Consider the following 25657-nt stretch of genomic DNA (forward strand, 5'->3'; position numbering starts at 1 on the left):
AGTTTTCTGTGAATATCTCGAGAGCCAAAGAGTGTAGGGGCCATGTCAACTCATCCCATAACAACTCTTTTAATGTATAGCGCCACCTGAAAAAGGAAATATGAGGCATTGTAATCGCAGGTATCTTTGGTTGACAGGTTCATAACTGTGTGAACCTGTTTAATAGTTCTAAATGTTTAATATATGTTTACATTTATAACCATGCACAAACACATATAAAGATACATGCACCCAAATGCAGGCACACTCACACATAAACACACACACACAAGCACAGACACACACACACATAAATACACTCACACACACACACATAAATACACTCACACACACACACACTCTCACACACACACACACACACACACACACAGATATGCACACACATACAATTAAAGGCACACACACAGTAGACACACAGGCATACACATGCACACACACGCACACACACACACCATAACCCACCCCACACATACACACACACACACACATGCACACAAATGCAGGCACACTAGCACAGACACACACACATAAATACACTCATGCACGCACATACACACACCCACAGGTATGCACACACATGCATATACACACACACAAAGACACACACATACACACACAGTAGACAGACAGGCATACACACGCACACATGCACACACACACACACACACACAAACATGCCCCCACACAAACATGCACACACACACACACACACACACACATTCCCCATAACCCCCCCCCCCACACACACACACACACACACACACACACACACACACACACACCAGAGGCGATTGCTCATTGAGTGCAGAGGAGGCTCAGCCTCCTCTAAAATATCACGGAAAATTGCATCAAATAATGCCTATTATGTAGGGTGACCAGACGTCTTCTTTTGCCTGGACATGTCCTCTTTTTGAAACCTAGAAATGTGTCCGGGCGGAATTTCAGAATCGTCCGGGATTTTGTTATTCTATCCTCAAACGTGTTTTCACCGAATTTACATTGCTCTCTCTTTCATTCACATAGTAGCCTAATCATGCCTTCCCCCTACAGTTCGCTTTGCATTGAGTTGAAGTGTAGGTGTAGAGCCTGACCTTAGAGCTACCGTCATTGGTTGATATTCTCGGCCTAAACATTTAATTGGTTATTCACCTCATTAGCGCACACTTCCTTGTTTACCACTGGCAACGCGCATGGCTATCCGGCATCTTCAGCCATGCCGACATTTCTTTTAGGTCTATTGGTGCATTCCAGACAGCATTTAAACTAATGGGACGTGGGATTTATCCTACCTCCAACTACGAAAGGTGCACTGGAACGCCTGTCGAAGTGGGACCTCCTACTCGCGAACTCGTAGGAGCTCGACCTGTCCCGACCCCAATAAAATTAAGTCGGAGGGTTATGGCGGCGCCCATGGAGACATGCTCCGTGAGAGGGTAACTTCAAGGAATACGCTATAAACTTTAGGGTAGGGTTGTTTTAGACACGGTAATTAACTTGTTCTTCGTATTATGGCTTAAAATTGTGTCAACAAAGAATACAACGTATTGTGAACGTTATACAGTTAGCCTAGCCTAATATGCTAACGTTACGGCGGTATGCTAACGTTACGGCGGTCGCCCATGTTTTCTAAACCTCCCACTCCAAAATGCTTGGAACGCTTTGAAGTGGGAGGTAGGACGTTTTAGGTAGGGTACGTCCCACCTCCTACTCCTTTGGATGAGGTCTGGAACGCAGCATATGGCCGAAACTCAAGCGCAAGTTCACTGACGAATTGAAATGTAAATTTCCATGTTTTTGTCTCGGTTGAGATCAATACGAAGCTGAGTGCCTGACCTGCAAAGCAGTCTAGGAGGAGGACTGAAAAGTATCAGCCATTGGACAACTTTTCAACTTTAAAAATGTCTTATTTTGTGCAATTAGGTTTTATTTTTTATTATTTTTGTTTTACCATTGTTGTGACTATACTTTACATTGTATAGCCTACAAATGTATAGTTTGTTTGCACATTTAAATCTTTCAAGTTTTCAAAATAGCCTTTTGAGGCAGTGTTTTTCTGTTAGTGTCGGGCCGGCCAATAAAGCTCATTATTACATAGTCACCATGTATGTCATAAGTTGACATGTGAATACACTGAGCCATTGAGCAGTGAGCACTATGTTAATACTGGTCTTTTTTCACAGTAATTGCTAAAGCACATTTTGAAGTGCATATGTGACCCAACCCCCCCCCCCCCCCCCCCCGTTTTCACCAGACCATTTTCATCAGAGCTTCCCCTATTCCAAAGAGCAGCAACCGCCACTGACACACACACACACTCACAAGCGAACATAAACACACACACACACACACACACACACACACATCCCATTACCCCTACCTCACACTCACAGGTGAAAACTCACAGACAGAAGAGCACACACACGATTGTAGAAGGATGAAGTGGTGCAGTGTCCACGTTTCATCCAAGCAGGTGGCTGCGTTGTGAGTGGCTCTTAGTAGCCAGATATGGGCCAATCAGCACAACAGCGGCTCTATTTAGATCCTAAGAACATTCATTGTGCAATGCCAGACATCAAAGGCCCGTAGCTTTTTACCTCCCTGACAACTGCCATCACCGCAAGAGTCCCCTTTGCTGCTTTGCCTACGTCCTTCTTAGCTCACGACTTCCTTCTGAGCCTGTCTAATCAACACAACTGGTCCCACGGTTAACATGAACTGCAGATGCTTGGGGGGCAGCCGTGGTGTACTGGTTAGCGCATCGGGCTTGTAACCGGAGGGTTGCCGGTTCGATCCCTGACCAGTCCACCACGGCTGAAGTGCCCTTGAGCAAGGCACCTAACCCCTCACTGCTCCCCGAGCGCCGCTGGTTGGGCAGGCAGCTCACTGCTCTGGGTTGTGTGATTCACCTCACTGTGTGTTCACTGTGTGCTGTGTGTTCACTAATTCGGTTAAATTGGGTTAAATGCAGAGAACTGAATTTCCCTCACGGGATCAAAAAAGTATATATTCTATTCTATTCTATTCTAGATAGCTTGTTGAACGCTAATGGGATTATGTATGGAGGCCTTGAGCTACAAAATCGCTGGAAGTCGCTTTGGCAATAGCGCTCGTTATGAAGGAATGGGTGCATGACGAATCGACACCACTTGATTTGATTGTCCTACCTGTTTCGCGTTACATGTTTGTGTCTTTGTTTGTACTAGAACCTTAAAGAAACCTTTTTTCAGGTCCGAGCAACTGCCCCTCAAAATTCCTGGTTCTAGGGCCTTTAGCCCAGTCTGTTAGGCCTAGGCTATCACACTGGTCTGGTTCATGTTGTTTTAATGTTTTTTCAGTATTCCATTTGTGAATTAGAATTAAAAAGTAGCTTAGGCCTATAGGTTATTGCTTGAAAGAATGATTAAATTAAAATAGTTTTTGAACCAACACATCCTAAAAACTGATTTTTTTTCACCGCACAAATGTCAAATGTCGGAAAATTACAGTTCCTGCACTTAATTTTTCCCACTTCAAGCACTGGTTGTATGGGTGTCTGTTTCTTTGGTTCTTATTTGCTTGAATGGAGGCCTTTTTGTTATGGTTATGGTTATGGTTATGGTGGTGGTGCTTAGCAGACGCTTTTGTCAAAAGCGATATACGAACAAAAACAACACAATAATTATGACCGCCGCTAGCGTAGCTAGAGAAGCGGTCATATAGTTGTTGTCAAAGTTTTTATTTTTTTTTTTTTCCCCGTCATCGATTCTGAATTTTTGGTCAACGATTCCCGGGATACCGTAACACCGGGGCACATGAAACTTGGTGGGCATGTAGCCCCAGTAGACTTGTGCGGAAAATTTTCGTTTCGTCCCCGGGGGTCACTCCCCCCCCCCCCCCCCCCCCCCCGCCCGAAGCCCCCATGGTAAAAATTGAAAATGCAATGTAATATTGCTTTAATTGCCCCTATCTTCAGATGAGATGTTATGAACTGCACCAAATTTCATGTGTATGATTAACCTGACACCCTCTGGGAGTATGCCAAGTTTTGTGGAATTTCATCCATGGGGAGCTATAAAATAAATGGATTTATGTGTACATTCAGGACTGTATATCCATCGGCCTGTAGATGGTGGTATTAACCCTCTGGAGTCTAAATCCCCCCGTGGGGATTTGAAAAACTGTTCCAAGCACACATCTCAATCTCTGCTAGTTTTTGTACTAGAAACATATAAGTGACACCATTAGAAACCTTTAATCAACTACTTTCCAAATATATATGTTTTAAAAGAAAATGGTTGCTCTGGGTGCAACAAACATACAAACATGCAGGAACACATACCTACACACACACGCATTAGCACATACTCACATGTACATAAACAATTACACAAACACATGCACAAATATGCCCACATGCATGCACACATACACCCTTACACACACACACGCACACAGATGCACAGTACACACACACACTCACACACACACAGATGCACAGTACACACACACACACATCTTTGAGTACGTTTTCTGAGATGCACTGTGTGAGACCACCGGAGCTGAGAAGTGAGTGTGTGTGTATGATGTACTATAGCCTGTGTGTGTGTGTATGTGTGTGTGTGTGGGGGGGGGGGGGGTGGAGGGTGGGCACTGTGTGCCCATCTGTGTGTTTGCATGTATGTATATTTGTGTATGTGCATGTATGTGGATTCTGTGTGTGTTCTCTTTCTTTCTCTCTCTCTGTGTGTCTGTGTGTGTTCTGTGTTATGTGTGTGTGTGCACGCACGCGCGCGCATGTGTGTGTGTGTGTGTGTGATCTGATATTGGAGTGACAGTGATGGCAGAGAACACAGTGAACATATACACATAGAGACACATAAAACACACACACAAGCAGACACACACACACACACACACACACTCATAGACAGAGAAGCACTCATACACAAAAGCAAGCGCACACATGCACACACTCATTTGCATACATAATTCTTGCAGAAGGGGATGGAGTAGGCGATGGAAACAAAAGCGTGATTGATATTTGCGGAGAGAATGTGCAGGACTGAGCGGCGGTCATATTGTGTATCGCTTTGCGGTACATCTAGTTAAATTTAGCAGTTGATCATACTGCTGACTAAAGAGCTACTTAAACAATAGTGTCAATATAAGCAATCCAATGAAAATAAAACAATGACTAAATAGGAGAATAGTAGTTCAACAATAAAGTAATTCAATCAATTATATAATAACAATAACTATGGAATAAAAACAATGTAAATTTAATCAATGGCCTAATGGTAACAAAAACAACGCTAAAACATAAAAACCTGCTGATAGCCAAACACAGACAAACAGACATGTATGAAGACAGATGTATGGATGGGTAGACAGACACAGAGACAAACAGACAGACAGACAGACAAGCAGACCGATATAGTCAACAACAGACAAAGAGACACAGACAGACAAACATACATGCAGACAGACAGATGGATGTGTAGACAGACACAGAGTCAGACAGAGACACACAGACAGACAGCCATGTTTAGCAAAGCCGTGAGTGCTTCAGCGTTGGGAGCAGAGTTCAGGTATTTAAAATGCTCAGCACTCTCACTCCTCTCGTCTGTTCTCCTCTCCTCTGGTCTCCTGTGCCGTGGTGTCGGAGGGTCTCCAGTCAGACTCAAAACCTAACAATCCTTTGTCAAAATGTAACTCTGGTGACAAAATGAAACACACTTGCATCATATGCATACACTTTCAGATCAGGAGGAACACACTAGTATACTTTTTATAAAACACCTTGCTTGAATACATTTTGCGAAACTTTGCTCTTTGTGCCAAAACTCTACACACAAGTACAACATGACACAACACTGGGAAATATACCATTCACATTGCAAAGTGAGGTATTCTTGTATCTGGCTGATTGGTGTTCAGTTTTGCAAGTAAGTGCCTTCAAGTGTGTATTTGAGTGGTTGCATTGCCCGATGTGTTTTGTATTTTTGATACATGTGTTTTCCGAATAATGCCCTGAAATTTCATTTTTAAACAAAGTGTCTTATGTATGAAATAGAAAGTATGCAGGACCAAGTGTGTTGCATAAAGGAGTACCGTAAGTGTGTGGTAGAATTGCAACTAGAGTGCAAAGCAGCACTTTTGTTTAAGGTTATTGGTACATGTGTTTGAGGTATGGTACAAAAGCTTCAAGTTGTGTTACTTTAGTCAAGCATGGGTCTATAGTGTTCAAGCAACAGGCAAAAACTGTAATAACACTTGGTTAGATTTGATTTTTTTGCAGTGTAAGCTGAGGTAGTATAGAACAAACTGGGAAGATCAGTGGTGCCTTCAAACTGAATGGAACATAATACACAGTCTCATAATAAATATGACAGCATGATGTTTCCACTATGGAGATGGAGGCTGGTTGCGAAATACTTGAAGAGTCACCCAAATAGGCCAACATGGATAGCCTGGAAAAGGGTCACAAGTATTTAAATAGTGTCACAAGTTTAAAAAAATGAATGCATACAATATCTTTGTTTCTGATAGTTTGTGATACCTAATGTTAAGATTTAATTTCTTAACTGTGTTGTCCATTTTGCACTTTTGGTAGTGCAGTATGTCCAGGCATCCGGGGAGCTTAGAGGAGCTCTGTCATTTAACACCAGTAATAAAACTGATGTACTCTATTGGAATATTGCCCTAAACTGTACTATTTCCATCACTGCCAACTAGTGATACATGCTATGAATGCATGGTAGGCCCATGAAATGCAGCACATTCACATTTGATGGAGATATTAATTACAGACAAATTATTTCAGGGAGCATATCAATGGAAAAAAACATTTAGTAAACTGATATTGACAAACCAATGAAAACTCCACAGCTGCCCGACACATCTAAATACAGACAAGAAAGACCTTGGCCATCAAAGCAGACATGCTTAGACAAACAGATGGGATGTATGGGATAGGCATTGCACTATATGATACATGATACTGTAGCAACTGCATTTGTCATCAAAGTATATGCCATCTGAACTATTCCATGTTAATAGTGAAAACACAATCATGGGTAACATTGCTCAATGTGCCTCTACCATTTACTTTTGTTCTACTCAGATAAAAAATCAGATCAGATGTTTATTAGAAAGAGCATCTCCAAAAATCACATTTTAATTATGGTCCTTACACTGAGATAAACCATCAATTTTGCCCTTTTAATGAGCATCTCCAAAAATCTAATTTTAATTGTGGCCCTTATTTTGCCCTTTTATGTGACATTGAGGCTGAGGTGATGTTTAAATAGATCAAAACACATCAATCAAACACATCTTGCCTTTTTAGAGTTCTGCTTAGTTGACAGAAAAGGTCAATATAAGGACCTGCTGGGAGGGAGGGCTACAGAAGAGGCTAGGGGGATCCAGTGCACAGTAAGTTTTCCACAGACACTGACACAGAAAAGAAGTGGCTCATGTTTTGAAAATGAGTCCTGGCAAACTGCATCTCTTCATCTAAACCAACAAATAATCTTAATGTTACTACATTGATATACTGTGCTTAAATACTATTTTTTTATATCAGTTTTAGACACTCATAACAACTGTGGAAATTCTTCTTTTGGGAGGAAAAGGTAAGGTACATCTAATTTACTGTAAATGTGATTTATACAAACAGCTAACCTATTAAAACAAGCAACTTTTACTGATTATTGCTATGGTGTAGCTCCTTTCAAGGTCTTTTGTTTTGCCATATGCAATCTTTGCAGAGAGTGTCCAATATGCCTATACCATGAATTACCTAATGTCACTAGTGATGAGTAGTGCCTTCACGAAACTTGAATGGAAGCTTGCATTTAAACATCTCCACCCTCTGCCATAATTCAATGATATCTTACCGCCTAAAAAGCTTCAACAGGGAAATGGAAAATGTAGAAGTTACATCGTCATTAGAGTCAATTAATACTCACATAAACCACTTCAGTTTGTATGGTGTGTTTTGGAAATGTATGTATATTTGGTTATTGCAGTATGATTGGGGATGGTTTCAGATTAGTTTTCAGGTCAACATGGCAGTAAATAAACTGGTTCCATTATTATTTAGATATCAAAATACTGTTTTGTATTTGACTTTTTAATGAATTGCAGTTTGAGTGCCTTACAGTATGTAATATAAGCTCCATATAGAGCAGACAACTGGCAGACAACTCTGGTTTTGTCCCCTAACAAACCGCTTTATTTGCAGTACTGTGTCCATACATGTCTGATTGTGTAAAGCATTTTATGTTGAAACTGTCTGCTCTTCATGTTTATGATTAATGCAGTAACCAGCAACCATGGGGGACGGTGAAATGGCCTGCTTTGGCCCTGCTGCCATCTACCTTCGTAAGCCTGAGAAGGAGAGAATTGAGGCCCAAACCAAGCCCTTTGATGCAAAGAGTGCTTGCTATGTGGTTGACAAGGAGGAGTTGTACGTCAAGGGTACAATTAAAAAGAAGGACGGTGGCAAAGCCACTGTTTTAGTGCTTGAAACCAAGGAGGTACTTTAGCAAGGCTGTTACAGTTTTTGCCCGTTGTCTGAACACATTTTGCAAAACTTGGCTCACTGTGCCAAAACTCTACACACAAGTAAACATAACACAACACTAGGAATATACCTTTCACATCAATGTCAAATTGAAACTCTATCAGTACCTAAACTCTGCTATCAAAACCTAACAATCCTTTGTCAAAATGTAACTCTGGTGACAAAATGAAACACAACTTGCACACTTTCACTTACACTTTCAGATCAGAAGGAACACACTAGTCTACTTTATATAAAACACCTTGCTTGAATACATTTCGCAAAACTTTGCTCTTTGTGCCTAAACTCTACACACAAGTAAACGAAGACACAACACTGGGATATACCACTCACACCACCATTTACAATAATGGCTAAACTGAGGGCTTTTTGTAGATGGCTGATTGGTGTTCAGTTTTGCAAGTAAGTGCGTTCAGGTGTGTATTTGAGAGGTTGCAATTACCCGATGTTTTGTATTTTGGATACATGGTGTTTAACAAATGGTACTCTGAGATTTCATTTTTGAACGAAGTCAAGTGTCTTATGTATGTCATAGAGGGTAGTTTGCAGAACCAAGTGTGTCGCATAAAGGAGTAAGTGTGTTGCAGAATTGCAACTAGAGTGCAACGCAGCACTTTTGTTTAAGGTATAGGTACATGTTTTTGAGATATGGCAACAACACTTCAAGTTGTGTTACTTTAGTCTAATCATGGGTCTGTAGTGTTCAAGCAACTGGGTAAAAACTGTAAAATTACTCTGGTGATGCTGTTAAAATTAGTCTGGTAACAGAATGTCATTTTCATGTAAGTTTCTTGAAATACATCTCTTTGTAAAAACTATGTTCAACATTGGTTTAGGAAAAGACAGTGAAGGAAGATGAAGTCTTCCCCATGAATCCTCCCAAGTTCGACAAAATTGAGGACATGGCCATGATGACCCACCTCAATGAAGCCTCTGTCCTGTATAACCTCAAAGAGCGTTATGCAGCATGGATGATCTACGTAAGCATTACACTTTTGACCAAATTAGGAGAAAAAAATGAAAAGCTTAGAAACCTATCTTCTTTATTTCTTCATTCTAGACCTACTCTGGACTTTTCTGTGTCACTGTGAACCCCTACAAGTGGCTCCCAGTATACGATCAAGAAGTGGTGAATGCCTACAGAGGCAAGAAGCGCGTGGAAGCCCCACCCCACATCTTCTCTGTCTCTGACAATGCCTATCAGTTCATGCAACAAGGTATGCTTTCTGTTTTAAAGCCAACACTGGCTGAATACTGAATATTTTAGTAGTTTATGTAAATTAAACCATATAAATCTCTATTTTGCCCCACAGACAGGGAGAATCAGTCTGTCCTGATCACGTAAGCGAGTATCCCTTACAGCTTTGTACAGGTTTAATTAAGGGCTAGAACTTTGCATTATCCTATATACTCTTCTGTACACTTTGCAATTGTGGTATAGAAACTTGCAATATCTTCTGTTTAATACAGCGGAGAATCTGGTGCTGGCAAGACTGTGAACACCAAGCGCGTCATCCAGTACTTTGCAACAATTGCAGTGGCTGGTGGGAAGAAGTCAGAGCCACCAGCCAGCAGTGGAAAAATAAAGGTATAGGAGGACCCTTTATCAAATGTATAGGCTAATTATCACATAGCAATACAGACATGAACATCAGTAACAATATGTCTTGACTTGCAGGGCTCTCTTGAAGACCAGATTATTGCTGCCAACCCACTGCTGGAGGCTTATGGTAATGCCAAGACTGTGAGGAATGACAACTCTTCACGTTTCGTAAGTTTAGTCTCATAAATCGCTTACCTCTGTTTTGTCGTTTTTTAGATAGAATCAACTTCTTAGGGCTTTTCTTTTAACTAAAACATGTACTTCATTTTATGTCTATTAGTATTTTTTCTTTTAGAAAAATCATCCTTTGGTTTTCTACTTAAACCTTTACACTATCATTTTTTACTTTTTGCAATAGTAAAGTTTAAGTTTAAGTCTATTACTGAATATTTGAATATTAATTGAATACTTGAATACGGAATACAATATTTTTCCTCACATGTAACTTGCTTTGGCTAACAGCATCAGCTAAATGTTTACATGACACGTCAAATTGTAATCTCAAACAGGGTAAATTCATCAGAATTCACTTTGGCACAACTGGAAAACTGGCTAGTGCTGATATTGAGACTTGTAAGTATAGTTAAGCTTTGCATTTAAATAAATGTTCATTATTGCCTGAAATGTATCAAATGAAAATGCATCCTTCCCTGTGTAAAAAGACCTGCTGGAGAAGTCTAGAGTGACATTCCAGCTTCCTGATGAAAGAGGCTACCACATCTTCTACCAGATGATGACCAACCACAAGCCTGAGCTGATAGGTAAGGTTAACATTTTCAACTAACGTTAACAAATAAATATATGTAATAATTTTGAATTTACAAAAAATATTTTTACCCCTACAGAAATGTCCCTCATCACAACCAACCCCTATGACTTCCCAATGTGCAGTCAGGGTCAGATCACTGTGGCCAGCATTGATGACAAAGAGGAGCTGGATGCCACAGATGTAAGTCCTTCCATGTTTTTCCCCTTCAAATTAACTTTTCAATTATCAATACATTACGTAATCATTCCATTTGTCATTATAGGATGCCATTGACATCCTGGGTTTCAGTAATGAGGAGAAAATGACCATTTACAAGCTGACTGGTGCTGTGCTCCATCATGGCAACATGAAATTCAAGCAGAAGCAGCGTGAGGAGCAGGCTGAGCCGGATGGCACTGAGGGTAGGTTACAACACTCTACTGAATCAATAAGGTCTAGTAATAACTAAAATGTAGTCTTAATTTTGTAGGTCATTTTTTAATATTAAAGATAAATGTGACTGAGTAGTAAAATGGCCACACTTTGCATACAACATGTGTTTATTGCAGACACGTATAGACTTAGCTCTTTCTTCAGCATTCTTGAGTAGCCTACACTGAAGAGGGCGCTAAACCGAAACACGTACAGTATGTGCATTAAAGACACTTTGTATGCAAATTGCAGCCTTCTTTCTTCCTTGATATCACTTATTCCTTTGCCCTTGGACTAAGAAAGAATAACAAACTGAGTGAAGCCTGCTCTTACATAACAATTCTCTGATATCTAGAGAAAATTATGATCAAAAACGACACGGACTGGCACTGACTGATTCAGAAAGTGAACTTGATTGGCAATAACATTAACGCTATACCATGTACAAAATTGTCACTACCATGTTATTATGACCGGCACCAGGGTAGCAGTCGTATAGGGATTGTCAATGTTTTTTTTTTTTCCTCATTTCCGTCATTCCTGAATTTTTGGTCAACGATTCCCGGGACACCGTAACACTAGGGCACATGAAACTTGGTGGCATGTATCCCCAGTAGACTTTTTCCTAAATCACTACCTGAACTGTGGTACCAAGGATGACGAAATGTGTATGGCATGTTGGTCTCAAGAGCCTGCATCAACTTGGCTTATAACCATTTGTCATTTGTGATTTGCACGCCCATGGTAAAACATTAAAATGCAATATTTTTTGCCTTAATCGCCCTTAACTTCAGATGAAATATTATGAACTGCACCACATTTCATGTGCATGATTATCCTGACATCCTGGGAGTATGCCAATTAATTTAAGAGTACATTTAGTGACTACACCCATTGGCCATGCGCACACACACACACACACACACACACACACACACACAGAAACAGACATGCACACACACATACATGAGCTGCAAGAGTAGGAGATACATTATATGCATACATTGCACAAATAGGAGTTACAGACAAGTTCACAAGCGTCATTTATTTTTGTGGAGAGCATGTGCACAACTGAGTAGTGGTCATATTTTGTACCGCATAGCAGTACATCTAGTTCCTATCAACATATGCATATTCATGTATGTTCCTATTCTGAATTTCTCTCTTGATTAATGAAGAATACATCTTAATTCAAAGAAAATAAATACTGAACAATGGACAATCAGATTCCTTTGTGTTTTTCTGAGACATATAGCCTTTAATCTAACACAATGTTTTAATTTAGGGAGAGGAGACTGAGGTGCATAGACTTGTTTCATATGCTGTCCCAAATGTCTTTGGAGTGTGAGATCTGTCGCTATACATTTCAAATGACCAAAATGCTTCACTGCTCCACTTTTTCAGATGCTGACAAAGTCGCTTACCTTCTGGGTCTGAACTCAGCTGACATGCTGAAGGCTCTGTGCTACCCAAGAGTGAAAGTTGGAAATGAGTTTGTCACTAAGGGTCAGACTGTGCCACAGGTATTATTTTATTAACTAAGTTAACTGAAGATCACAAACCACTTGGCAGTGTCTGAACATAATTGCTTGTAGTGAAACTGAAATGACCTGCAAATGATCAACATTTGACTTTTTGGTCTCTGAACATATGAGCGTAACCATTGCTTCAATATTCTGTTTCAGGTTCATAACTCAGTTTCAGCCTTGTCCAAGTCCATTTATGAGAGGATGTTCTTGTGGATGGTCATCCGTATCAACCAGATGTTGGACACTAAACAGCCAAGGCAGTTCTTCATTGGTGTGCTGGATATTGCTGGCTTTGAGATTTTTGATGTGAGGACAAAACCTTCACCAACATTATTTATAAATAATTCCATTCGCAAATAATATACTAAATTTTCCTGACACAGTTCAACAGCATGGAGCAGCTGTGCATCAACTTCACCAATGAGAAACTGCAACAGTTCTTCAACCACCACATGTTTGTTCTGGAGCAAGAGGAGTACAAGAAAGAGGGCATTGAATGGGAGTTCATTGACTTCGGCATGGACTTAGCTGCTTGCATTGAGCTCATCGAGAAGGTCAATTGCAATTAGTCAAAAAAGCCAAGGGCTACATTTCTATTGTTTTATAATACCCACCATTACAACTAAGCTCATTTTCCCAACAGCCTATGGGAATTTTTGCCATCCTTGAAGAGGAGTGCATGTTCCCCAAGGCCTCTGACACCACTTTCAAGAACAAGTTGTATGACCAGCATCTAGGCAAAACTAAGGCCTTTGAGAAGCCAAAGCCTACCAAAGGCAAGGCTGAGGCCCACTTCTCTCTGGTGCACTATGCCGGCACTGTGGACTACAATGTTGCTGGGTGGCTGGACAAAAACAAGGATCCACTGAACGATTCTGTTGTTCAGCTGTACCAGAAGTCGGGAGTTAAACTCCTGCCTACCTTGTACCCACCTGTTGTTGAAGGTAACAAAAATCTATACCAGTCTAGAGGCTAATGCAAAAAACTCCCCTTTATGATTTTCTGTATATACTTTGCAAATTACAATAATACATACTCTGTACAATATGTCAACAGAGGCTGGCGGCGGTGGTGGTAAGAAGAAGAAGAAGGGTGGCTCCATGCAGACTGTGTCATCACAATTCAGGGTATGTACTGTATATTACAACTATAGAAAAAACAGAAAACATTTCCGAAAGAGAGCTGAGGGAATGTTATGATTGCATTCTTATCTCAACAGGAAAACTTGGGCAAACTGATGACCAACTTAAGGAGCACCCATCCTCACTTTGTGCGTTGTCTGATTCCAAATGAAATTAAGAAACCAGGTAAAGGGTGTTTGGTAGTCAATGAAGACATACTGTATATGCGTTATTCATATATTAAATTGAGAATATGACCTCTATTTTTGACATGCAGGTTATATGCAGAACTTCCTGGTCATCCATCAGCTCAGGTGCAATGGTGTGCTGGAGGGTATCAGAATCTGCAGAAAGGGTTTCCCAAGCAGAATCCTTTATGGTGACTTCAAGCAGAGGTGAACTGAGAAAGCTATTGACATATTACACATATTCAATCCTGCACTTTGAGAGGAAAACTATTTTTTTATGTATTATGTCCAGATACAAAGTGCTGAATGCCAGTGTCATCCCTGAGGGTCAGTTTATTGACAACAAGAAGGCTGCTGAGAAGCTCTTGGGATCCATTGATGTTGATCACACACAATACAAGTTTGGACACACAAAGGTATAAAAATGTGATCTATTATCTGTTTCTACTGGGTAAAAAGTAAAGCACAGCTTTTTCAGTGTCGAATAGATGCTTATATTTTCCTCTATCCCTCAGGTGTTCTTCAAAGCTGGTCTTCTAGGTACCCTTGAGGAGCTGCGAGATGAGAAACTGGCTTCACTTGTCACAATGACTCAGGCTCTATGCCGAGCATACCTTATGAGGAGAGAGTTTGTGAAGATGATGGAAAGGAGGTGAATTTGTATATCAAAAGAACTTGAAAATCTCAAAGACTGGTGTAGTAGGAGTAGAATTATTTGTATAGTCCACCTCTGTATTCCTCTAAATTGATAGTGCAATAATATTTGGTAAATACAATGTATTTGTCTAAAATATGTCTGATAAGATCCTATTACACTTTCTCAAAGTATATATTTTGGGCTTTTTATGCCTTTAATGAGACAGTGGAGAGTGACAGGAAGTGAATGGGAGAGAGTGTCTCGATTTCATCGTCGACATGGGACAATGGGACGTATAGGACGATAGGTCTTCTGAGCAAATGACGATAGTGACGATAGCACTAATTTTGTTTAAAGTGCCGTGGAGATGAGCCACTTTTACTATGTGTGCCTACCATTATTTTCTCTCTGGTCGCTGGCTGCTTCTACATACTGTATCTAGCACAGCGGAAATGGTAGACGGCGGTGTTGGTGATACAATATACCGTACAGTATTTTCGTTTTGGGGTCAAATGGCTTTTTGAATGGGAGTGCTAGGGGCATTACTATGCTTGCATCAAAATCGCTATTTTAACACTAACAAGGCTCGACACAACGTCAATCTTTGCTCAAAGTATTACCAAGGTCTCTACACATGAACTCGAGCATTGAGAAAATTGTTTGTATACACAGAGATTACTAAAAAGAAAGGTGTTAAACAACTTACACTTTAGCATCTGGTTATTCTGCTCACTGCCATCTTGCCAAGTTGTTTAAAACCTTTCGTTTTAGTAAACTTTGTGTACACAAACAATGTTCTCAATGCTCGAGTTCATGGGACCCAAAAACGAAAATACAGTCAATCTTAAAAGTGGCACTTATGTCATAATTATGTTTCTTAAACAAAAGTTTGACTCAGGTACAGTATGTTCACAAAAAGACACAAGGTTGCATTCTGGTGAGAGTTTAACTTTCCTTGCCGTTGATTTGTTACCGTATTATGATATTGTGAGATTCTGATATGGTTACATCCTTACTTTCTACCTTTCTACATTTTATTTAATCATAATTCTACATAGAATATTTAAGGATACATTTTATCACCCTTCTTGTGTAGGGAAGCCATCTACACCATCCAGTACAATGTACGGTCATTCATGAATGTCAAGACTTGGCCTTGGATGAAGGTGTACTACAAGATCAAACCTCTGCTGAAGAGTGCTGAAACTGAGAAGGAGCTGGCCAGCTTGAAGGACAACTATGAAAAAATCAAAGATGAGCATGCAAAGGCATTGGCCAAGAAGAAGGAGCTAGAGGAGAAAATGGTTTCCTTGGTGCAAGAGAGAAATGACCTTGCGCTGCAAGTGGCATCTGTAAGTATACTGTATATTGTACCATTTCAATTCACAGTCATACCATTACCCACCCTCAGCACTCTGTTTTCAATACAAATTAGATGTCATGTTTCCGTCTTATATTTACAATAGGGAAATGAGGGTCTAAATGATGCTGAGGAAAGGTGTGAGGGTCTTATCAAAAGCAAGATCCAACTCGAGGCCAAGCTCAAAGAGACAACTGAGAGACTGGAGGATGAAGAGGAAATCAATGCTGAGCTGACTGCCAAGAAAAGGAAACTGGAGGATGAGTGCTCTGAGCTCAAGAAGGACATTGATGATCTGGAGCTGACCTTGGCCAAAGTGGAGAAGGAGAAACATGCCACTGAGAACAAGGTTGGGAATCAGGGTTTCCCCCAGAAAATTTGTTAGTTAAGGTGGTGTCTGTCCAGGGGAAGGGGGTGTCGCCGTCGCGTCCCCGCCGCATCGCCGCCACTGTCCTACGATGGGGGGGGGGGGGGGGGGGGGTCGAGACCGTTGGTTTAACTGCAGCCGAGACCGAGTGACAACGACCGAGTCTTTTAGGAAGCAAGTCTGAGTCGAGACCGAGTCTTAAAGGAGTCAAACGGGGTTTTCATAATTTACATCACCAAGGATCATATAACAGTTCAATTCCCAAAGGGTAGAGAGGGGATTGTTGGCTACAGGAGCAGTCTAGCACACACTTGTCTAAATCACTTCTTTTCTGATTTACTTTAAGACAAGGAGGTCAGCTGAAGTAAAAAATTAGTAGGCTGTCAGCATTTCATTAATGTTGAAAATGTTGACACTAATGACAGCAATATACCTGGATTTCACATTCATTGTATCAGATTTAATTGTGTCAGCAACCAATTAAACATCATTAACACAATTTAGACAATATTATACCTTAAAAGTGTAAGTTTACAACTCCAATACAGGGCCTTTTGTATCTTTCAAAACCTTTGCACTGCTCAGCATAGCACCATAGGATATATTTTAAAGCCAGTCAATATTATAATATTCTATTAACCAAGAATATTTGAAATGGTGCATATTTTAGAATATACCATGAAATAAAGATTTTCATACAGTTTCAAAACTGTATGAAAATGTAACATTGCGACTGTATGGTAAAGTTAGTGAATTGTGATTTAGTAGCCTAAAGCTGCAATTCTTTGATTAAAGCTGTATATTGTGCGTGCCTGTTGCTCATATAGCCTAAGAGAGCCGGAACGTTTTTAATGCTTTTTAAAACATAATTAGCGAGATCGTACCGCATTGAACGCTAATATTTTTTCACTAGCAACCAAATCTGTCATCTGTCAAATACAGTGGCATGTTCAGCTCTGAACAAAAAACATTCACGAATTATTTCTTCAAAACGGAAACGTGCGTCCCGACCGGTGGGGATGAATGAAACTGGCATGGGAGACAAGAGGCTACAGTTTAAAGTTTAAACTAGCCTGTGTAAACTTCAGACAATTCAGTATTTTACAACACGTGAATGAATAGCCTTCACAAGTTGTTGTTAGCTGTTAGCTAGATGGCACAAGTGTTTGTCACAACAAATTACAAGATGCAGTGGGCTATGCATTCATAGTAGACGAGTGATTAAAAAAAAGATAAAGCGCTCAAAAGTGTTATGCCGTTCATCCCATACATTTGGTAGATTCAACGGAGAACCATTCCTGTGAGAGTCGTCAAATCTAGCTAGGTTTAGGCTATTTGTGTTCGCAGTCACTCTGAGATATGCGTGGCAGTGGCACCTGACCTGATATCAAATACTCATGCTGAATGAGCGCGTCGCCTGTGCGCATAGGCCAACTCGATTTGAAAAAGTTTTTTTTATGCGTTCTACAGAGAAGGGAGACTAGCGGCTACGGTTTGGAATGACAGGGAGAAAACATGACAGAGTAATACGGCGAATATCACTATACATAATATATTTATTTATTTATGTATTGAAGACGCTAGTTAAGGCGGCAGCCGTCTGTTGTTAAGGCGGCCGCCTTAGCAGGAAAGCGCTGCGGGAAACCCTGGGAATTATAAAGGGCCGATCAATGTAGTCTGTCGAAGTATCTTAGTTAAACTATTTACTCATGTCAAACTTTCTATGTGCAGGTCAAGAACCTAACTGAAGAGATGGCCTCTCAGGATGAGTCCATTGCTAAGCTGACAAAGGAGAAGAAAGCCCTCCAAGAGGCCCACCAGCAGACTCTTGATGATCTTCAGGCAGAGGAAGACAAAGTCAATACTCTGACCAAATCCAAGACTAAGCTTGAACAGCAAGTGGATGATGTAAGTACACTTCTTACTTTGAACTTTGATTAGTTACCACATACTCACCCCACACTTCAAATTGGCAGCTTGAGGGCTCCCTGGAGCAAGAAAAGAAGCTCCGTATGGACCTTGAGAGAGCCAAGAGAAAGCTTGAGGGTGACCTGAAGCTGGCCCAGGAGTCCATCATGGATCTGGAGAATGACAAGCAGCAGTCTGATGAGAAGATAAAGAAGTAAAGGCATTACCTATGACGAAATATCACTGTTCAATTCTTATGCATGCAGTCAACTTCAGAAGTTATTCTTCCATTCCTTCCTTATTTTTTAATCAGGAAGGACTTTGAAACAAGTCAACTTCTGAGTAAAATTGAAGATGAACAGTCACTTGGTGCTCAGCTGCAGAAGAAGATCAAGGAGCTTCAGGTTTAATTATTTTCCACTAATTCAAACTCTGAGTTTTTTTTTTTTTTTTTAAGTTCTACCATATTAACATATATATATTTTTTAACAGGCCCGCATTGAGGAACTGGAGGAAGAGATTGAGTCTGAGCGCGCAGCTCGTGCCAAGGTTGAGAAACAGAGAGCTGATCTCTCCAGGGAACTTGAAGAGATTAGTGAAAGGCTTGAGGAAGCAGGTGGTGCCACTGCTGCTCAAGTTGAGATGAACAAGAAGCGTGAGGCTGAGTTTCAGAAGCTGCGACGTGACCTTGAGGAGTCCACCCTGCAGCATGAAGCCACTGCAGCAGCTCTCCGCAAGAAGCAGGCTGACAGCGTGGCTGAGCTGGGAGAGCAGATTGACAATCTCCAGCGTGTGAAGCAGAAGCTTGAGAAGGAGAAGAGTGAATACAAAATGGAAATTGATGATCTCGCCAGCAATATGGAGGCTGTTGCTAAATCTAAGGTTGGTGAGATGTCTACCCTTATACTATCTTGTAAACAAAAATGAACTCACAATAATTTCATTAACTTTTAACTACTAATGGATATTATCAGACAAATCTGGAGAAGATGAGCCGAACCCTTGAAGACCAACTCAGTGAAATCAAGGCCAAGAGTGATGAGGGTGCCCGACAGATCAATGATCTCAGTGCTCAGAGAGCAAGACTTCAGACTGAAAATGGTGAGCTTGCCCGCCAGGTTGAGGAGAAAGATGCACTTGTGTCTCAGCTGACCAGAAGCAAGCAGGCATTCACTCAGCAAGTTGAGGAGCTCAAGAGAATGAATGAAGAGGAAGTCAAGGTACTGATACAGTGCTTAGCTATATCCATTACAAGAATCACATTTATGGAAATGCTTTAATAAAAAATCCTTACTTGTAAATAAACAGGCCAAGAATGCCCTGGCTCATGCTGTTCAGTCAGCTCGTCACGACTGCGACCTTCTAAGGGAGCAGTTTGAGGAGGAGCAGGAAGCAAAGGCTGAGCTTCAACGTGGCATGTCCAAGGCCAATAGCGAGGTTGCTCAGTGGAGGACCAAGTATGAGACTGATGCCATCCAGCGTACTGAGGAGCTTGAAGAGTCCAAGTATGTGCTAAAGATGCAAAAATGCATTTTGGATATGGATGTTGTCCACTAAAACCTTCTAAAATATCATCTTAAATATGATGCCTTTTCCTTCAGAAAAAAGCTTGCCCAGCGTCTCCAGGAGGCTGAGGAGCAAATCGAGGCTGTCAACTCAAAATGTGCCTCTCTAGACAAGACTAAGCAGAGACTCCAGGGTGAAGTTGAGGACCTCATGATTGATGTGGAGAGAGCCAATGCCTTAGCTGCCAATCTTGACAAGAAGCAAAGAAACTTTGACAAGGTAATACCTCCAAAACATCATTCAGACATGTAAGGCAGGTAAAATCGGAATAAGTACAGTATAAGCTTCACAACAACAACAAAAAAACTGTTTCTAAAAGGTCTTGGCAGAATGGAAGCAGAAGTACGAGGAGGGTCAGGCAGAGTTGGAGGGTGCTCAGAAAGAGGCACGTTCTCTCAGCACTGAGCTGTTCAAGATGAAGAACTCCTATGAGGAGTCTCTAGACCACCTTGAGACCCTGAAGAGGGAAAACAAGAATTTGCAACGTGAGTCAAAATAACCTAATACATACCAAAAAATACATTCAAACTTACAGATAAAATGTTTACTGTAATATAACTGTGTTTCTCGCAGAGGAGATCTCTGACCTGACTGAGCAGCTTGGAGAAACTGGAAAGAGCATCCATGAGTTGGAAAAGGCCAAGAAGACTGTTGAGACTGAAAAGTCTGAGATCCAAACAGCCCTGGAAGAGGCTGAGGTAGAAATTCAGACAAGCTTTCCTACAGGCTTTTCCCACAATGAGATACAGAAATTCTGATGTTATATATATATATTTTGAAAGTCCTCATTATCTTGTTTAGGGAACTCTTGAGCATGAGGAGTCCAAGATTCTTCGTGTCCAACTTGAACTCAACCAGATAAAGGGTGAGGTTGACAGGAAGCTCGCAGAGAAGGATGAGGAGATGGAACAGATCAAGAGGAACGCCCAGAGGATTACTGACTCCATGCAGAGCACTCTGGACTCTGAGGTCAGGAGTAGAAATGATGCGCTGAGAATCAAAAAGAAGATGGAAGGAGACCTCAATGAGATGGAAATTCAGCTAAGTCATGCGAACCGCCAGGCTTCTGAGTCCCAGAAACAACTGAGAAATGTCCAGAGTCAACTCAAGGTCAGCTATGCAATAGAATAGTACATGGATTCTGTCTAGCATAACTATTCTATAACACATATTTTGTTCTTTCGTGTCATTTCAATAGGATGCCCAACTGCACCTTGATGATGCTGTCAGAGGACAGGAAGACATGAAGGAGCAGGTTGCCATGGTGGAGCGCAGGAACACCCTGATGGTGGCTGAGATTGAGGAGCTCAGAGTGGCCCTGGAGCAGACAGAGAGAGGCCGCAAAGTGGCTGAACAGGAGCTGGTTGATGCTAGTGAGCGTGTTGGCCTCCTGCACTCCCAGGTAGACAGAATGGTGTTAAAAAATGAATGCGTTTAAAATGTACTCCATTCAGTTTATAACTGACGTGATCTGATTTGTGAATTTTAGAACACAAGTCTGATTAACACCAAGAAGAAGCTTGAAGCTGACTTGGTTCAGGTCCAAGGTGAGGTTGATGATATTGTCCAGGAGGCTAGAAATGCTGAGGACAAGGCCAAGAAAGCCATCACTGATGTAAGCAATGTTTTGTTGTGAACTTAACTACTGTAAAGGATATGTAGCCAAATATTATACTGTATGTAGCTAGATCTAAAACAGAATGTGTCATTATTTAGGCTGCCATGATGGCGGAGGAGCTGAAGAAGGAGCAGGACACCAGTTCTCATCTGGAGAGAATGAAGAAGAACCTGGAGGTCACTGTGAAGGATCTGCAGCACCGCCTGGATGAGGCTGAGAATCTGGCCATGAAGGGTGGCAAGAAACAACTTCAGAAACTGGAGTCCAGGGTAAGTGACTGAGTGGTAAAAAAAACTTGGGTGAGAAGAAAAATGCTCAGAACGTAATGAGTAAAATGAAGACTGTGTGAAATGAAAATGTTTCTCACGTAAAGGTTCGTGAGCTGGAGAATGAGGTTGAGAATGAACAGCGACGTGGTGTCGATGCTATCAAAGGAGTACGCAAATACGAGAGGAGAGTGAAGGAGCTCACCTACCAGGTACAATGCTTCTCTAACCACTAGTGAACACCATTTAACACAAGGAGGACAGTGATTGACAGATTGTTTTTCTTTTCAGACTGAGGAGGACAAGAAAAATGTCAACAGACTGCAAGACCTAGTTGACAAGCTGCAGCTGAAGGTCAAAGCCTACAAGAGACAGGCTGAGGAAGCTGTAAGTAGTTTATTGTTGCCAATATGGCCAAATATCTTTCATATTGATACTAGATAGATATTCTAAAAAAAAAAAAACATTTGAAAACACTGGACTGAAAAGAATAAAACATACCCAACTTTTTGGTGTTCATCCAAACACCATGATCTGTTGTAAGGAATGCAACCGGAAGGATGCTACTAAATTTGTAACTTGTTCTTACTGTAAATGGTCAGTAATTTGAAAGTGATTGCAGTACCAGTTTTGGCCAAAATCCTTCATACGGTTCTTTTACTGTAAATGAATCTTCATAGACACAACAAATATATTATATGCTTCAAAATAGATGCCTCTGCAGTCTGCACTCATCAAGCATATTTGCCCATTATTAGGAGGAGCAATCCAACGCCCACCTGTCTAAGTTCAGGAAGGTTCAGCACGAGCTAGAAGAGGCTGAGGAGCGTGCTGACATTGCTGAATCCCAGGTCAACAAGTTGAGAGCAAAGAGTCGTGATTCTGGAAAGGTAAATCTAATCTACCATATTTCAATGTATTATAAACCATCACATTTTCATACTCAATTTCATTTCATGCCTCAATTTCTCTTTCTCAGGGCAAGGAGGCTGCAGAGTAAATCATGTGAAATCTTCTGACCCGTTGGATTAATATCCTGAATACTATGGCCATTCTGCAATTCCTACATAATAAAAATCTCTTCAGAATGTATTAGTGTATTGTATTTAATCAGAATCAGAATCACAATCAGAATATTATGGTTATTTTTGTAACTTGTTTCGACTTCCCTATTTCAATTGAACCCGTTCAATCCCTATGGTTACAATTGTGACCGAAAAAATAAATAAATCTTGCTCCTGTGCCTCTAAAAATGTCACCGGATGAATTATCAATGCTTTTTTTTTTCAAAAATAGAAACCTGAAAGGGTCTCAGTTAAATATATGCAGTGCCAAATGTAGTGTAATCTATCTCATGGTCTGAACTGGTTATATTTTGGTTGGACCTTTACCTGAAAATTTCCATCCAAAAGCTCCCAACTAAAGCTTAGACAATTATGTTTATGTAAACATAGGGCAAAGAGTTTTGGTACACATAACCTTTAAAGGAACACTTCACCGTTTTTTTCATATTAGCTAGCCCAGTTCCTTCATTAGGATCCAAACAGAGATGAAGTTAGACGCAACCAAACAAACACCTCCATGTTTTCCCTATTAAAATACAGTTACACGAGTAGTCACCTGACCAAGTATGGTGAGACAAAATAAAACGTGGTGCATTTCTAAGCAGGTAATATATAGAGGAATATAGAGGGATATCTATATTGTGTTGCGCAGTAATATCCTCACTTTTGCACTTTCAGTTTCACTTTGGAGTGAGGTCGGATATTATACTGCACCGAGTCTAATGTTATTCCGCCACACGATATAGTTATCCCTCTTACCTGCTTAGAAATGCACCACATTTTATTTTGTAAAATATATTCCCACACCCACTATAAATATCTAAACAATCGTTGGTAACTGGTGGAACCAGGCAGAGAATACCTTTGCAGTATTGAACTAGAATTTCATCTTCGAGTAGCTGCAAGAGTGGGCTTGCTCAGGTGCAGATCGTCAAAAGGATCGCAACGGTACCTCATTTTCGAAAATCGGCAAATCCAATTCTGGAGTATTGTAATGGTAGGTTACTGCCACGTAGGCATCCATGTTGAAGGTCCACATATCAGCAGTTAAGCTCACCGGATGCCTTAACGAACTCAGCCGCAGCCTCCTTGGTGGTCTCGTACCTCCTCTGCAGCATAGCTTTTAAGGCTTTCCTCCCAGGGATAACATAGGTAGGATCCAAGAGATTGACGAATGCCTTGAACCCTGCATTTTCAACAATGCTCAGCGGCTGGGCATCATCCATCACCACCATCTCCAGCAAGGCCTCATCCAGCTGTTGTTTCCTGGACACTGTCAAGAAGCAGCATGTAAATTACAATATTAATTCATTAAGTCATTCATTCTTTATGCAGCAAATGTACATGGAAGCCTAGATCAATAAAAAAACATAGACATTTGCATTCTGCCAGTGTTTGGGGAAAAAAAATCACCGTTCATCCGTGTGAGGTGCAGGATTTAGAGTAAACGTATAATTTCAAAGAAGAATCCGCACACTTCCAGTCTTTTTTTAAAAAAACTTTACTGAGTGCAAGCTTTCGGTCGTGAGATGCCTGATGAAGGGTCTAACGACCGAAAGCTTGCACTCAGTAAAGTTGTGGGGTGGTTGTGGGGTGGCGTATTATGGGCTTATTGGTGTCTAACCTCTTTTGGAGGAATAGGCCTAATATGGTCACTACGGTCAATGTAGGGGGTCATGATATACAGTACCTTTATCCTGTGTCAAAGTTGCTGCACAACCATCATCTTGGTAAACTATCCTACCTTGAGCATACACTGTATTGATGTTCTTACTGCATCTTGAAATGTTTAGAAAGTACACCCTCTTTTTGTCCAAAATAAATTGCAAAACCTCTCTAAACCAACTGTTTAGATACTCAGTAGCCTATGCCTTTTAAAGTTTTGGTGAGTTATTGGCACACCATTAATAATGTAGACAAAACAATGACTGCTGCCAAGTACAAACAAATTCTGGGAATACCATTTTTAACTAGAAAAGCACTCAGAGAGTGTAGACAGAGCCCATTTATGGAGAGCCGGTCCACTCGCTATTAACTCCATTGTACCTGCATTGTACCTGCAGTTCCTGTTGCAGTTCCACTAGGGGCGATCACGAGCAAGTGATCAAACAATGGGGGTCTATGGGGCTAGACGGCTAAATTGGTCTGTTTCACCTGATTGTCATTAAAAAATCGAAGATTGGATTTTAGTTTCTGCAAGCTCAATATGGGTTACAGGTCGAAAGTTGAATGAACAATTATTTATGGCCCTTTGGTTTCTCACAGGCTTGGTCGTTGTTGCCCATAACACACTAGCACCCTGCTAATGAATGACGTCATTGACACGTTTGAAAAGCTTTTTAGAGCAATTAAGGGACTTAAAAAATCTAATACTCAGCCTTGAGTATTCAGTGTTTCCCACAGATTAGAAGGCAATGTGTGGTGGTCGCCCCATGTCTGACGGGGGCAAGCTTTACCAAGATGTGAAGCTTGTCTATTTGAAACACACACACATTATGTAATTATTTACATTATACTGACATTTCTGATATTCATAACAGCAAACTTTATGCAGATTATAGCCTACTATTCATATTACAACTCCACTTCTTAAATTCAGCTGTCTGGTTGAAGCCTCAAAAAGCAGGCTAAGCTTATCATACTCTACTGGTTGGACTGTTCAGTTTCTCCACATGTGTTTACGT

At 40.9% G+C, this 25657-nt stretch overlaps 1 protein-coding gene across 1 annotated transcript; it reads left to right on the plus strand.

Moving 5' to 3' along the window:
- Positions 1–7392: 7392 nt before the first annotated feature.
- LOC134100443 (myosin heavy chain, fast skeletal muscle-like) lies at positions 7393–23020 on the plus strand. The gene is made up of 40 exons (XM_062553637.1): positions 7393–7413; positions 7565–7613; positions 8304–8519; positions 9403–9546; positions 9627–9783; positions 9880–9907; positions 10037–10154; positions 10245–10337; positions 10679–10742; positions 10832–10930; positions 11015–11118; positions 11201–11339; positions 12754–12872; positions 13035–13184; positions 13262–13432; positions 13522–13822; positions 13935–14005; positions 14098–14185; positions 14277–14394; positions 14480–14603; positions 14703–14839; positions 15921–16176; positions 16291–16533; positions 18283–18459; positions 18528–18673; positions 18773–18863; positions 18952–19341; positions 19434–19679; positions 19768–19964; positions 20061–20244; positions 20345–20510; positions 20599–20723; positions 20827–21135; positions 21224–21427; positions 21515–21640; positions 21742–21912; positions 22017–22121; positions 22201–22296; positions 22668–22799; positions 22889–23020. The coding sequence occupies exons 3-40, from the start codon at positions 8316–8318 to the stop codon at positions 22907–22909; spliced, it is 5814 nt and encodes a 1937-aa protein (XP_062409621.1). The 5' UTR covers positions 7393–7413; positions 7565–7613; positions 8304–8315; the 3' UTR covers positions 22910–23020.
- Positions 23021–25657: the final 2637 nt, after the last annotated feature.

Source organism: Sardina pilchardus, chromosome 14 (assembly GCF_963854185.1).
Source record: "Sardina pilchardus chromosome 14, fSarPil1.1, whole genome shotgun sequence".
Lineage (NCBI taxonomy): Eukaryota > Metazoa > Chordata > Actinopteri > Clupeiformes > Clupeidae > Sardina > Sardina pilchardus.

Coding starts and splice junctions, on each gene's coding strand:
- LOC134100443 (XM_062553637.1), top strand. CDS start 8,316: ATGGGGGACGGTGAAATGGCCTGCTTTGGCCCTGCTGCCATCTACCTT. Junction 8,520..9,402: donor TAGTGCTTGAAACCAAGGAG/GTACTTTAGCAA, acceptor ACATTGGTTTAG/GAAAAGACAGTGAAGGAAGA. Junction 22,297..22,667: donor AGAGACAGGCTGAGGAAGCT/GTAAGTAGTTTA, acceptor GCCCATTATTAG/GAGGAGCAATCCAACGCCCA.